Source organism: Prorops nasuta, unplaced genomic scaffold, assembly GCF_024137725.1.
Source record: "Prorops nasuta isolate Cenicafe-Biocafe unplaced genomic scaffold, Cenicafe_Pnas_1.2 PNAS00006, whole genome shotgun sequence".
Taxonomy (NCBI): domain Eukaryota; kingdom Metazoa; phylum Arthropoda; class Insecta; order Hymenoptera; family Bethylidae; genus Prorops; species Prorops nasuta.
This window is the reverse complement of record NW_027116803.1, coordinates 7,133,599-7,148,592: the sequence shown is the minus strand read 5'-3', so window position 1 is coordinate 7,148,592 and position 14,994 is coordinate 7,133,599. Positions and strand designations below refer to the sequence as shown.

Genomic DNA, 14,994 nt, shown 5'->3' with positions numbered 1-14,994 from the left:
TGGGCTCGAGTGGAAATGACAGTGCATTGACGAGGGGGACAATCTTGAAGTGCGTAAAACCTTATTAATCAAGATCGAAGCCTGATTTGGTCAGACGTGCAATCGATTTATGTAAGAGGTGAGAGAGCCGTGAAATGAATTTGTTAGCAATTCGATGGTTCTATAAGGACGCCATTCCATTGCCATTTAGTGATAAAGACTGCCAAGCCAGATACTAATCGAGGCAGTAAAATTATGCAACTGGTATTCTGGTATTCCCTGGCCTGATTAATTCCTGTAACAGCAATATTTCAACAAGAAGAATAAAGAACACCTCTACTCCCACTCTTCGTTGTTGTTTCATTTTTCTCATAATTAAACGCAAAACAGCTCGTCTGGCTTATAATGATTGTGCCAGCGAATCGGGACCGTTGTTATTAGAGTCGTTAAGTCGATTTGCGCCGCTTCGGATGTTAATGAGAAAAAGGAAAACTGGAATCAGAGCACTGCTCTCTCAGAGACCATATTTCTCACCAAATCATTCTATTTAAGGCCGATGAGATTTTTCTCCCGCAGGCCATTGACTAACGAGAAAACGTTTAGCGTCCGGGTGCAAGGTCTCCCTTCTAACTGCCAGCGCATTCACCTTAACTTAACAAAGCTTTAAACAGGAATTCCTTTACCAATTGCACGCTTCTTGTCACTCGCAAGAATCTCCATTGAAACAATAAACTTGATCATTGACATTACAAAATTACTATAATCATTGTAATTACGACACTTTATTACATAATTAGAGAAATGAGCCTCGATTAGGAATCACTCCTATTATATATCGCAACGCATTTTTATCAGATCCCTGTGAATTCTCCGAAATAATTCCGTGAAAGCGATTTCTTTACGGACAATGTAGCTGTACTTTTTTGCATTTATTTGTGATTACGTTTGCTTTATCGTATTGTTAAAACAAACGTTCGCGAGCATACTTTGTACGAATGACAAAAATGCGTAAACTTTCTCATTGGAAAAGCGTTGCGGTAGCCGGAAGTAGGTGTCTGCGGAGGGCTCGCCGTGGCGAGTCGTGCGACAAAAAGAGGAAAAATAAAAAAAACACGGAAAAAAAAATGCAAAGTCTCTCGGCAGACCTTTCGCTATCGCCGTAGCGCACCGGAAGTGCTGAAAGGAGAATCGAGTCAGCGCACGTTCTCCCGCGCCTTCCACGGCGCGCGACGGTACTCCCTGTCTCGCTGATTTCTCCACCTCATCCTATTCCCAAAAAATCTCGATGCGCGAGAAAACAGCGTACGCGTGATTTTTGAATGACTGAAAATGATCAATAATTCGCTGTCGTAAAATCTGCACGTACGAGCTCCTTTTTTACGGGTGCTATCTTATAATGTATAATAATTATATAAGATACGTGTGTATGCATTGTACGTACGTGTATACGGGAGGATACACAGTACTTTTTTCTTCGTAGCAAAGTGGATTTGAAAGTCGATGTTTTTCTACCGCTTCTTTCACTCGAATTCTTCATAATTACGTAACACTTTGTAGCGCTTGCGTTCTTATCTGGAATCGAACTCACAGCGAGTAAACGTATTAAGTCGTAGGATCGAACTATCGAAGGGATTCGAGGCTCGCTCCAAATTGTCTCGCGCGTCGCGTCCTTTTTCGCGTAGCTCGATCCTTCGCCATCTTTCATATTCCGCGCAGCAATTTCTGTGACGACTTTCTACTATCATAAACCACGGTGAAGAATTTATATGTATGCTGGAGATATGCTATTGTGGGTTATTTTTTTTGTTTAAGAAAGAAAAAAGAAAACTTGTTGAACGGGTAATGCACGCGGGGGTTCTGCGTAAGTTATGCGAGGATAGAGGGAAAGAAGAACTATTTGTAGGATATGTTTATGCGGCGAAAGGTACACAACACAGGTCCTTGAGGTAGAGTAGGTGATTTTCGGTGAAAGTGAAAGGCTCCGCGGTGAAACTGCGTTGAATACCGATTGCCATGAGTCTCCGCGCGGGAGGAAGAAAAATTGATTATTTGCGCAGGTATAATCGGATGATGCGTGCTAAATATGAAAGTACCTGTAACAGGTGATATACTTGATTTGTGGGATGGAGGTGTATTGATCGATTTATCATAAAAACTGTTGCAAGGTAATTCTCTTTCTCCTTTATTAGTATTAGTAATTATAATTATATGTATATATATATATATATATATGTAGTATGTACACGCGCAAAAGTCTCGTAAAGACAGTCAAGGTGTGTCTTTTCACATGGACTTATTTCAACTATAACGATTTTCTTCTGAGAGTATCAGAAAAACTGTAAAATAAGAGACAGGAATTATATGGGAAACTCATTTTACTTCTCAATTTTTTTATGTAATAATTAGGTTCTTTATATTGGAAAAAATATTAGAAGAACTTACCGGAAACAGTTAATTGAAACCGAATGGTAATTTGAACATGAATTTCTTCCAAGTGTGAATTAAGGTCGTTTGTAAAGACACTCCTTAATTATTATACAGGGTCCACATACAAGAAAACGCGTGCCTTCGTAAAACTAATACAAAATTTATGCTGCATTAAACTTTCTGCAAACCGTTTACTATTTTCATTGAGAAAAGTCTTATGTAACTATTTGATACCTCTGAAAATAACGGAGATAAATATAGACGTTTTCTTATATACGCGTATGCTTATTGGGGCGTTTTAAGTGTCGAACCCTGTATATTTTGCTACTAGAGTTACATTACTGTCGATAGTAATCTCAACGATTCGATTATTAACTTATTATGACAGCACGGAATTATTAGAATGAACACAAAGCTGGTATACTGAAATTCAGATCTGCACGCCTAGCGTTTTGCAATACGTGCTTTGCATACCGCCAATTGGATTTCTCGGAAAGAGAATTAAGCGGCGCCCCAGATCGGGTTGAGAGATTTTTTTACCAAAATTGTAATTGCTTACTACGGGCACGTTTGCTCGAAATGGCACTAAAGTAGATGGCAATAAGACGCGTACACCATGCCAAAGCGCAATTCCTAACCGTACTTGGATCGCATCGGCCAAAATCCTGTTTTCCTTTTGCACATAATAGTTTGGTCCGCTAGAAATCTCTCGTACATTTTTCACGCGCAGCTTTAGTTTCTTCTTGTTCTTACGGAACAGGCACCACACGCTTCGTGCAATATCTTACAAGTTTCCACATTTGTCGTATAAATATTCTTCAGCAAAGCTTTACCGAAAATGACGATCGATCTCCCGACGTCCTGATCCACGATTTCAACATCAAATCTTACGTCCCGATGTATGGGTTTCCTCCGTCGATTTCACAGTTGATGAAGAGTATCTTGACCATCTTACGCAAAGTCCCACGAGTTTCCACATTTGTCGTAAATATTTTTTAACGCAACCCCTCGAAAATCTTGGCCGGTGTCTTCATGTCCTACTCTCCAGGAAATTAACACGAGATCTTCCGCACCGATGTACCAACTTCCTTTGCCGATTTGACAGTTGCAGAAGGACAACTTAATCGGTCTATGGAATATCTTAGAAATGTCCACATTTGCCGTAAACGTTTTTTAGCAAAGCACCACCGAAAATCTTCACCGGTGTTCTACTCCAAGAAATCAACATTAGATCTTTGGCTCCGATGTACGGGCTGCCTCTGCCGATTTCACAGTTAACGAAGGACAACTTGACCAATCGTAGTCCCAAAGGCTCCTGCAGATGTATCGCGGAATTCCTCGATGAGTCATCCGAATTCTCCGTAGAGATCCATAGGGCTCGCAATGATTCTAAATATTTGTCGATGACCGGATCGCCAATCGCACCTCGAATTCCTTCAGGGTCTGCATGTCTCGAGTTACTCGCGTTCCTCTCCCACCTGCTGCTCCCGTTCGATTCGGATTTCTCGGAAACCAAAGACGAGTCGAATGGCGAGAACGCCGAGGCCAATAGTAAATTGAAACCCAATACTGCACCCTCTATGCCCTCTTCCAGACCTTTATCAAAGTCCGTGTACTCCTGCCCAAGGACGATATCTCCTCCACTGGGTATAGTGTGCCCTCTGGTCTGTAAACCCCCAAGGTTTTTATTTCCTCCATACATTCTTTTAGATACTATTTTATTTCTACAATGAATTCTTCTCTAAGATGTACACGCGAGTAATTACTTGTTATAATGATACGAACCTCTTCGGCGTGACCTTGAACCTTGACACGACCGTCAATCCAGAGTGCAAAACGACCATGATAACTTTCCCAACTTTGACAAACGTGGTACCAGCGATTTTCAAGCATTCGAACTGGCTGCTCGAACAATTTTACTCTGCTGATTTCCAATCTTACGCTTTGACCATGATCAGATATCCATGATCGGACTAGACTATCCTTCTCATCCTCTGCAAAACGTTCGCTCTATAGTTTTATTTTCTCTAGAGAGTTAAGAAAATCATTTATGGAACACTTACTCGAGTAAGAAAAGATAGAGTGATCGAGGGTGAAATTATCAGACTTGATCCACAAGCAAAACGTAAACTCCTTGATTTTTGGTACAGGTAGCTCCCACCTGAGAAACTGTAGAGGAAGCATTTTTGCTTAAAAACTAGCTGCAATGTTAAGAATTTTTTCCTTCGCTGCTTTTTCAAATAAAATTTACAAATCTTAACATAACTATTAAAAAAAATATCCTGCACACCTTATAGTAATCTAATAAATAACAATTAGAACGTATATAACTACCTCAAAACCAATATATATATATACTTACTAAAGTTTCTCTTGCTTTCTCCAACAATCTCTCTAGCATTTCTTAATATTTAAACGGAGATTAATTAATCCCATTGAAATACCGTAAGTGCGTAGAGATTAATTATAAAAAGAAGAGGGTGTGTCTCACCTGGATATATCCCCTCTGAGTGAGAAGGACTTTATGCATCGGTGTCCTGTTGGAACGGATAATTGGAGGGGCGTTTTCTAACGAATCTGCTGCTACGAAAGTACAGCTGTAGAGCATCCAGCACGCCAGTAGCACGTGGATGAAAGCTCCGATCGATCTCTTCATGCTCGTTCATCTATGCGTTTCCTTCTTCACTTCAGCCTTAATATCTCTATCTCCAACCAGAAATCTATCCTCCCACCTTTTTCCCAACTTTTCTTTCTTCTTCTGCTTCAATTTCCCAGGCTCCGCACTGTCAACACACAACTCCACTGTTATGTGTATACCCATGGATTACCAAACAAGCTTCTCATAGCCATTATACCTTCGGCACTTGGCACAAATGAAGTAATCGTTATGAAAAACTGCTGCGAAATTAGTCCAATATCGCATAATACACGTAGTCTGTAATTACCCTAATATTGGCGCTGGGCAAGCTTTTATGGCACGTTTTCAATGTTGCCGATGCCTTCTTGGAGCTTCCAGGTCGATTCTAACGTTGTTAAACGAGCGGATGCAGTGGCATTTTTTGTTATTGAATTTTTAACGATTTATGCGCGCGCAGAGATTCGACGGGCCGACGGCCGGCATGGGTAAACAACGACTAAGAAACGAAGGAAATCGATGCGAATCGGCTGGGCACGCAGAGCCTACGATCGCTAGGCGAGTTCAGAGAGGGAGGAGAGACCAAGACAAGAGAGACCTTGCTCAGGCTAAACTTGGCACGCACAGGACACCTCCTCCCTCTTCTTCCCAACCCTCTCCCTAAATCCCGAAAGTTTCTCTCCGCAAAATTGCCAACACTTTTAAACTGGTAACGCTGTAACTTGAGTGAAATCGTAACGAGACTTTATAATATTTATGCGATGTTTAATGCTATCAAGCCTGATCCGGTTCTTGGGTTCTTGCTGATATTATTTATTGCAGCAAAGCTCTTAGAAATATCTGTTTACGCTATTCTCCCCGCCTTATTTTCCGAGTTTTCTCCGTACTTCGCGCAAGGTCCCCTTCTCTTCATTGATAACATCTAGTTGGGAGAGAGAGAGAGAGAGAGAGAGAAAATAAGATCGTAACGCTTCGTTAAAATGCACTTATTTTAAGTTTACAGATGTGCGCGATGATGAAAGTTCTTACGTTATGAAGAGTTGAAAGTTGCTTGTGGCAAAGTGATAAATAATGTGGAACAAACGTATAGAAAAACGTTATGCATATATATAGGTCTAAGCAAGAAAAATTCTTTTTAGTTCTTGCTGTTCTTCAATTATCAAAGAGTTTTCCAATTCGATAAGTTATCCGTCATATCACTGTACGCTCTGTGAATTTATTACTGTTCAGAGTCAAAATGTGAATAGCACTGGAAACTCTTTTATCCGACTTACAATCTTCCTCTGCTTTCAAAAACAATAAAGTAAGAGCACTATGTATATATGCATGATAATTTGCAAATATGCAGAGAGAAGAGCACTAATTTGTGGCTTTAAAAGCGAAAAAATTGATTTAACGTCACATTTTATAAAAACTGATAATTCTCCGGTTGCGTAAGACGAGAACGGTCGATTGAATAATACCGAAGGATGTTTTCTAATAAAATTGAGGTACTTTCGTGGACAGCCTTGAAACGTTACCGCAGAGTTTAACACCAGAAGAGGCAAAAAGCAGTTGCGGCAGTAATAATGGTATATAATAATATAGCGATGCTGAGAGCATTACACCGAATATTAGTGTGAACCGTGATACAACGATCGATCACCTTGCCGAGAACCATCCATGGACCATCTTGTAACTTTCCCATCCTACACGAGACAATAAACTCCCGCTGGACCGAATTGCCAAGTTACAGATAATTAAAGCCAAAGAAACTCTCCATCCATATGTTTCCTCCAATGCACCAATGAGTCTGACCTTTGACCCCCATTTCTACTTGCAGACCGCGAAAAACTCATCGGACAGCTATTACGTGGGTGGTAGCAGAACATTACCGCGCGGAGCTTCCTTATTGAGAGCTTACAGTCCCGCTGCATCGTCGATCATCAGCGGACCCAACGCTACACCGTCGACGCCAAAGTCCCTCGCTGCCCCAGGTAAGCAAAAAGAATGAACGCGTCGACCAGCTCCATCCGGACACAAACGTTTGCAATGGCTCGAGGGTGCGCGGAAAAGTCCCAAATGCCGCGGCAGCCGAAGACCACTGACTCTGATCCTATATGTGATGATAAGGGATGCGGTGATTTTCGGTATTTTTGGTTGTTTTTTTCTTTTCTTCTTTTTGTTATGGATGGCTGGATAGGTGCGCACTGTGTAGGAGTACCGCAGGGCAAGCCGTTCCGCAGTCTCGGGGGCTCGGCACGCTTCTCTAGAGACAGCTCGATCTCCCTCTGTAGTATACCAGCAGGTCAGTAGAAAATGGAAAAAATACGACCAACTCATCCCCGCGCGGTTACTAATGATATATACTAACACGAAAAACGTTCATTTTCGCGTGGACCAATTTTCCGCAAGAGCGAAAAAGGTGTATCGGATAGATTACTAGAAACATAACCTCGAGACTCTGTCATTTCGCCATCCTGAGCCGCTGCCACCGCACATTTGCATGAGACAATAGTTCATTGTTCGCATGGGACGATTAAGAATGATCGTTTGTTTTTTTCTTTGTTTGTTGTTCTTTTAATGGTAGATCGACTACACGGGGAAAGCGGTTACATGAGCAGTCCAGAAAGGGTCGGAGGAGTCGGGTCCGCGGCTGGGAGGTACCCGTCAGGACCTTACAGCGCTGGTAGCAGCTACGAGGACCCTTACTACTCCCAGTACTCTGGAACCGTCACGCCGGTCATCGACGAGGAGGCCAGGTAAAGGAGGAGTTTTCTTTTTTACTTTGAAAGGATATATTGATTGTCCGATGATCGAGGAGAGTGGTCGGTTATCGCTCTACTTCCTCCTGTATGTGTCATAATGTCTGAGCCGCTCTCTGTAAATTACAATTGTGGCTGATGCAGCGATACGGAGCTGTTGGAGGAGTCGTACGGACTTTACGGCGTGAAGCCGCCGAGTCGACCACCCTCGGGTCCCCCGAGATCTCCTTTCCCTTCCGGGGGACCAGCGTCTCTACCGCCTGGCGGTCCGAGCTACGACGTCACTCGGTATCTCAAGACAAATCCACATACATACACATGTCGCTCGTATAATTGCCTTGCGCAGTAGACGTTTCTTATTATTTCTTTTCAGTGAGAAATATTATATATATACTGCTCCATCACACATGTGTAGTGTCATTATCGGTTCGTATTGTGCCTGGCCTGCTGCCTGCGCCGGAATGAACCCGATCGGCCATCGGGACTGGCATAACGCTCACGCGAGCCACCTACCTCGAGTCTATACGGAATGCATGCTCCAGCTCGATATTATATTGCAATATTGCGTAAGAAAAATATCAGCATGAATCGCGCAAAATTTGCTCTCGCGAGCATGCCAAATGGATTTCCATTTTAACGAAGCTGCAAAACTGCGGAGATTGCACGTTCACCAAGCTGGATCGGTTTTCTTCGTCGATTCGATACGTGTATTATTATTATATGAAATGGCTTGTGCTCGCGCGTTGTCCTCCTGTTAGAGGAGGACGATTTTCCTCTGGGATTTATGTCCTTCTCATCGAGATTTTCTTTGCACAGGATAAGGGTGGAGCACATGGAGAGGCAGCTGGCTAATTTGACTGGATTGGTACAGAAGGCTTTGACGCACGCACCTCACACGAGTCCTTCGCCCAGGGACTACTTACAGGTTCCTGCTGGTCGAGATCCTTACGCGAGAGCAGCAGGTATAAAAAGCACACGTAAAGACTTAAGGAAGCACGAGAATGGAAAATACTGCTGAGATATCGATATTCCTTTATATATATATATATATTGCCTCAGGATAGAAAATCTCATTCCCATCTCTCTCTTCTCTTCCATTAATTTTCCTTCGTGCTTGATAATTACACTGAAAACTGCGAATCTAAACTTTACATTATTTTATTTATCGCTTTATACGAAAAGGCCTAAAAGATTTGTTTATGCTTTGAAATTTCCCGAATCCTGCTTCTGTACAACTGCTTCGTTATTCCGACTAACGCACACACCAGGCGTAGGGGACGAGTTCGACAAACGCTCTGGCTCCAGCTCAGCCTCACTGCCAGGTGTGCCTTTTATTTTCTAATGGCTCTAACTCTACTCTTCTTCCCAATACCCCCCCCCCTACATTCCTTCCTTCTTGCTTAACACATTTACATTTGTATCGTTAAGTATATGCTATATCTATATGTCATACCGTACCTGTGCGAAAATCTCTCATTACATATATATATATATATATATATTATATAAGAATGTAATCTTCGCGTGTTCTTTTTAAATCCAAATGTCTGAACCTCCGTTACAGATGACTCGTACTTAAGGACTGACGCTAAACCGCCAAAATTAGGCAAAGGTGCGCACCAACACATACGTTTAATCTTTATATGCTGCAAAGACTTTCGTAGGCTTAGTAATTAGTTATTTCGTCCTATCTATATATATATATAGTACACCTTTTTTCCATTTTGTCGGATGAGTCTGCAATCGAGAAAGTAGCTTGCTTTTCGTTATCGATGTGACCAAGCATTGTCGGAAGAGAAATATGCTGATGAATGAATATTGCAGATAAATCGGTGTCCTTTGAAAAGTCCGTGTCCTTCAGCGATGAGCCACCAGACATGAACTCTCCCAAACAGCACTCCCCGCAACACGCAGGTAATGCCAAGATATCCGTCCGATTCTCAGAACTGTAAGCTCAGCATACACAGATTGAATATTACAATATATTAGAAAAAGAGAAATTAAAAACAGTACGAAATCCTTTCTGTTCTTTTTTTTCTCTCGAAAAGTAACACTGACACTAACGCAACTAATATCTAACGCTTTTCTCTTCTCCTACGTATTATTTTTGCATTGCCCACTTCGACTAGCGGATACAAAACCAACGAAACCAGCGATCAAATCCTCCACGTTGCCGAGGATGTCTTCGCAAGGTAAAATCTCTTCTTTTCTCCATTAATTCTAGATCCACTCCCTTAACAATTTCTCATTCACACTTTGGTTCCGCTTCTGGCATATTCGCAGCTTGCATAAATTACTGTTTGCCTCTCTTGATTATTCCGAATTTTCGTGATCCTCTCCAGTAATAACACAGGGAAGTACGTTAAACCTACGTAGAAGCAGCTTTAACTACGTCCTAGCAGATTTGTCAAGGAAGAGCTGTATATAGAACATTGAAACCACTCGCGGGCATTTGTTATCCTCGTTTACTCGACACAGGAAGACCCTATTAATTCACCGCACACTTATGTTTAATTTAATATTTTCTATTTTTTTAGCTATTACGTTCGTTACACCCATAGCGTATTATCGTAGCTTTGCTAATTAATTGATCATGCACCAAGAGGAATCATTTAATATATACAGTGCGTATATAATCCGTGGTGGAGAGGAATCAGGAGATTCCGGCGAGATTCCGCTTAAAGGCTTCTGTGTCGCAATGTTTTTCAGCCAATTAATCGTTAATTAATTACGACGAGTAATTAAATCAGTGCCAACGATTGCAGAGCGAGATAGCAGACACAAGCCTACGCCACCCCCGAAGCCTGCCGCACTTGTGACGGGTCAATACGTCTACCGGGACCTGGCTCTCACTCCGGAGATGTACAATCAGCTGAGAGGCTTGCAGAAGAAGGCCAAGGACCTCAGGCAAGAAGTAAGAAATCTCAGGAGGATGTCGCAAGCACAAGCTCACACCGTACGAGAAACCATCAGGGATACTTTTATTACAATTAGGTAATGCTGTGGGAAGAAAACATTATTTCGCAATAACCCAGCTGCAATGCGTCACTTCCTTCTTATAATTGTGTCCTCCGTTTCAGAGCAATGCTGTTATCTGGCATCGACGCCAATTGGTCGACGGAAGACGCTGAAAAAATTCGACTCAGTCGCGAGGCAGATCTCTACAAACAGGAAATGATTAGACTGGAAAAAGATCTCACGTAATTATCTCACTCTTTCATTTGACAATTGGGATTAGCCTCCTGGTGTTACGTATTTATGTAATAAACGTGGCTCGTCCGGAGTGTCGTTAAACTCGAGATGCGTTTCAGCGAGCTGGAGAGCACAGTGGAGGAGCTTCGTGGCAATGTTATCAATAGGAAAACACGAGTCAACATGTCTGATGTGGAGAACATGGCGTTGATACTTAGCAAGTCGAGGTGAGTGTTTGAAAATTGTATTTTTGGTAGTCTCTTTTGCTCTTTTCGAAGGACCGTTCACGATTATCGTTAATCTTGCAGCAAAACCGTGGCGGATCTGAAGGTACGCTTTCCAAATCTTCAAGACTCTATGAAAGGATTGCTTAGTTCTGAGATGGAAAAAGCCATGCGAGAAGAAAAATTCCTTAAGGAAGAGCCTGAGCGTTTGGAATCAGCGTTAAGACGTTGCAAAAAGCTGACTGGTACTCTGGTGACGCTCAAACGGTACTTTTTTTTCAAACTTCCTTCTTCAGGTTATTGTGCGCAGGGATAGGATATAGTGAATTATTTATGGCTATTTTTGTATTTGTCTTATTCACTGAGTCGCTGGCAATTTATTTAATCGATGAGGTATCGAGTTTAAATTAATGGTGTAGACTGGTTTGTTAAATGGACGCTGTATGCTTGGTCCTTAGCTTGGCGTCGGTGCAAGAGCAGCGATTGCCAAATTCAGCGAGCGTAGATGCTGAAGAAACGCCACCGATTACACCAACGTCAGCTCAACATTCCAAGGTAAAATTGAAAATAATCTTGCTCGTTCTGATACTATCTTTTTGTCGATTCTCTCTCTCTCTCTTGATCTTTCTCTTTCCCTCTCTCTCTCTCTCTCTCTCTCTCTCTCTCTCTCTCTCTCTCTATCTATCTATCTATCTATTTATATATCTCTCTTTCTACTCTAACTTTCATTCTCCATTCCAAAATACCAGATCCTCTTCCATATTTATTACGCTGTTTGTTCCAGAACACGATGCATGCAAATCCTCTCCTTCCACGAATAAAGATCAAAAGCTTAAGAATCCAATTCACCCTGAGGAAGAAGAAGAAGTTTTGCAAAAAGGTCACAGTGACCATTTCTAGTGTATACTCTTAATTCTTTACACGTTGATCTTTAAAGATCTAACGTAATCTCGAAAGAATAGTTTAACACTAGTATAAATAAAAATCATTTTTTGGAAACTGAAAAACTCTGGCTTATGAGCTTAAGGATTAATATGATCTTTGATAAAAAAATTGTATTCTATCTGTGACAAAAGATTACAGTTTAGCAAAAGTTTTTACTGTTTCTGACACAATCAAATTTGATCAAGTAGCACGTAGCATACGAATAAACGGTCTTCTACTTCTTTGCGACTGTAGAGAGTTGCGATAAGATTATTCTCTGCTTTATAGATATTATAAAGATATCTTGGCTATATGAGTAAGAAAATGTGATATTTTGCAGTGAAATAAAATCCGATATCGCTTGCTCCGTAACGTACTATGCTAATAAGCGCATGCCACGAGTGACACTATAGATATCTGTCTACTACGTATATAAAGTAATCTCCAACTTTTTCGTCCATACACACTTTTCTACCTGCATAGTCCTAAATGCATACTGCATATACACTTGTATGTCCATATGCAATTACATTTGACGCGTGTTAGCACTAATCGGACAATCTCCACGCATCGTGTCAGTTGATTTCTGTTTGGCTATAAATGCTGCAATCACGTGCATATGTACCGAAGAACACCACACAATAATTCTATTATCCGCTAAATAAGACTCGTATCACCACAGATATTTGTTCATACATTCAATAACCTCGTTATTCTCCAACGATAAAACTTTGCAGATTGCAAACTCGTCGTTTCACATAAAAATGGCAGATTTTATCGAGATTAAATCATTGTCACTGGTAAACGGTTAAAACTCGTGGGACACTCGAGCAAAGAGAGATTAATGGAACGAGCTTGATGAAAAGTACAAAGCAGATCTTCTTAGTGGAAGTGTCCAGAGACGTACGTTGTTCTCGAGCAACTCGAATGAAAATATTCTTTGAACGGTTCATTGGCGTAGAATTGCCGATCGAACGATGGAAATCTGATGTAAACCTTTTTCGAGCTCTCGCACGCTATCGAATGCGTACGCATTACCTGTACACAGGTAGAACACTCGAGTGCACTCTATCCGTAGTCTCTTTTAGTCTCTTCGCTTCTTTCTTTCCGAGCACGACCATTCGGGTTAACGCTGCAAACTGCAATTGGCTAAACGAAGAGCGATAAAGTTTCTTAAATGCGAGTCCAATTTTTGTTGTTGTTAAATATGTTTATGACCGAGCATTGAAAAAGAGAAAGTATAGGCTGCTTTACAGTGAGTTATTAGTTCTGCTGGAAACGTAATAACACACATGGAGTTGTAGTTGCTGAATTGGGGCTCCCTCGGGAGGGCCCTCTGAGGACCTATCTCTTTCAACGTACCCTCTCTCACGTTCTTTCTTCCTCTAACTCAATTTCACTTTCCAGTCCCTCCCTGTCTCTCTCTATCTCTCTTTCTCTTTCTCTCTCTTATGCAGGAGAACAATAAAATAGAAAGAGAGTGAGAGAGAGAGAGAGAGAGAGAGAGAGAGAGAGGGGAAAGGGAAGAAACCATGCCTGCAAAACGTTTTTCTCACTGACATTTAATGAACCCCTCCATCTTGAACCCCAAAAACCAATATTTCAGTGTTTGCTGTGTCCCGATAGCCTAGATATTTTTTTTCTAAGCTTATCGCATGATGTGACAAAACATTCGCACTCGTCGATGCCTGGCTATATAACCTTGACCACGAAAAAGGACTTTCGCGAGTCACGCTTAACTCGACTGACTTCCCTTTCGTCTTGGAAAACGTCGATTGCGTCTCACTATGGCTGCTTACTTACAGCTCTCTCTATATATATTTATATATATATATCACTAGTCATTTTTTTCTCTTTTTTTTTCTCTATCGCTGTAATGCACACCTCGTCTCCGCTCGAGATTCTCGGCCGACGACGCCGATGATCATGTTTTGTCAAATCATCCTCAATGTTAATTGTCATTCAAAGGAGCAAGAATCTGCGTCGTTGTATACGCCATTTAATACGTAAACATTGTATTTTAATAAGATATATAAAATTGCATTTTTATTGCGTAATGTACCTTGCGAGAACTGCCTCCCGTTGATGCGACCAGAGTGAATTTGTGAAAAAATTTAGCCAATTGAATTCTCCAAATTTGTATTTTGCTTTTTTTTTTTTTGGACGATTCAACTTTAACGACTTTTGTATCGTTAAAAAAATATTTATGGTAATTGTTTGCAAAATTCTGTATCTACCGCATCGTCGTGGCAAGGCATCCTCGATTGTATCACGAGTGAATCGACTCAACGCTGATATATACCATAGGTACATAATATGCATACCTATATGTATAACGTTAGACTAGAGCTTGAAAATACATTTTGTGAGCGACGCGGTTTTCGCAAGCCATCGTGCAAAAATAAAATAAAAAATAGATATTCATACTACTAAAAGCTACAGTTTACGATAGTGAAAATGGTGTTGATTTTTTAGTATGGCTGGAAGTGGAGTACTAACTTCAAGGAGGCCATACAGACCAGTCACGAGTAACTTTTTAATGATTCATATATTTATAAATTATTATTATTACTACTATTACTACTCTCTACTACTACTACTACTACTACTTACTACTATACTTACTGCTACTACTTACTACTACTACTACTACTATTCTTTATTATGTACTGTTTTACACATAGTATATGTATATATTTATTTATATATGTGTGTATATATGTGTATATGCATATATATATATACATATATCTCTTGTCATTCACACGCATACATTTGATATTCATTTTATCGGTATGCTACGCACACAATTCGTTACACGACATCAATAACTGTGAATCTTCACTACCCTCGAATCATTCTGCCACTT

General features: G+C 40.9%; 2 protein-coding genes across 19 annotated transcripts in view; one reads left to right on the top strand and one right to left on the bottom strand.

Annotated features, from left to right (window-relative positions):
- LOC136774499 (uncharacterized) overlaps positions 1 to 14,994 on the top strand; it is a 59,376-nt gene that overhangs the window by 35,310 nt on the left and 9,072 nt on the right. For 8 of the 18 annotated variants that reach the window (XM_066728845.1, XM_066728844.1, XM_066728842.1 and 5 more), the window contains 14 exons: positions 6,864 to 7,017; positions 7,212 to 7,328; positions 7,611 to 7,782; positions 7,930 to 8,073; positions 8,602 to 8,747; positions 9,054 to 9,107; positions 9,350 to 9,397; positions 9,610 to 9,699; positions 9,915 to 9,977; positions 10,551 to 10,779; positions 10,866 to 10,985; positions 11,097 to 11,204; positions 11,286 to 11,468; positions 11,660 to 11,756. In XM_066728845.1, the coding sequence (XP_066584942.1) occupies positions 6,864 to 7,017; positions 7,212 to 7,328; positions 7,611 to 7,782; positions 7,930 to 8,073; positions 8,602 to 8,747; positions 9,054 to 9,107; positions 9,350 to 9,397; positions 9,610 to 9,699; positions 9,915 to 9,977; positions 10,551 to 10,779; positions 10,866 to 10,985; positions 11,097 to 11,204; positions 11,286 to 11,468; positions 11,660 to 11,756 (1,725 nt within the window). Of the gene's footprint in view, positions 1 to 6,863; positions 7,018 to 7,211; positions 7,329 to 7,610; positions 7,783 to 7,929; positions 8,074 to 8,601; positions 8,748 to 9,053; positions 9,108 to 9,349; positions 9,398 to 9,609; positions 9,700 to 9,914; positions 9,978 to 10,550; positions 10,780 to 10,865; positions 10,986 to 11,096; positions 11,205 to 11,285; positions 11,469 to 11,659; positions 11,757 to 11,985; positions 14,565 to 14,600; positions 14,654 to 14,994 lie in introns of those variants that run through there. The other 10 variants (XM_066728839.1, XM_066728840.1, XM_066728829.1 and 7 more) reach the window with 10 other exon arrangements.
- Positions 3,159 to 5,062, bottom strand: LOC136774436 (adhesion G-protein coupled receptor D2-like). Its single transcript, XM_066728740.1, has 4 exons — positions 4,898 to 5,062; positions 4,470 to 4,575; positions 4,192 to 4,400; positions 3,159 to 4,072 (listed from the first exon to the last, which is right to left on the bottom strand). Exons 1-4 carry the CDS (start codon positions 5,060 to 5,062, stop codon positions 3,548 to 3,550), a joined length of 1,005 nt encoding a protein of 334 aa, XP_066584837.1. The 3' UTR covers positions 3,159 to 3,547.

Coding starts and splice junctions, on each gene's coding strand:
- LOC136774436 (XM_066728740.1), bottom strand. CDS start 5,062: ATGAAGAGATCGATCGGAGCTTTCATCCACGTGCTACTGGCGTGCTGG. Junction 4,401..4,469: donor CTCTATCTTTTCTTACTCGA/GTAAGTGTTCCA, acceptor AACGTTTTGCAG/AGGATGAGAAGGATAGTCTA. Junction 4,073..4,191: donor TTCAAGGTCACGCCGAAGAG/GTTCGTATCATT, acceptor GGGGGTTTACAG/ACCAGAGGGCACACTATACC.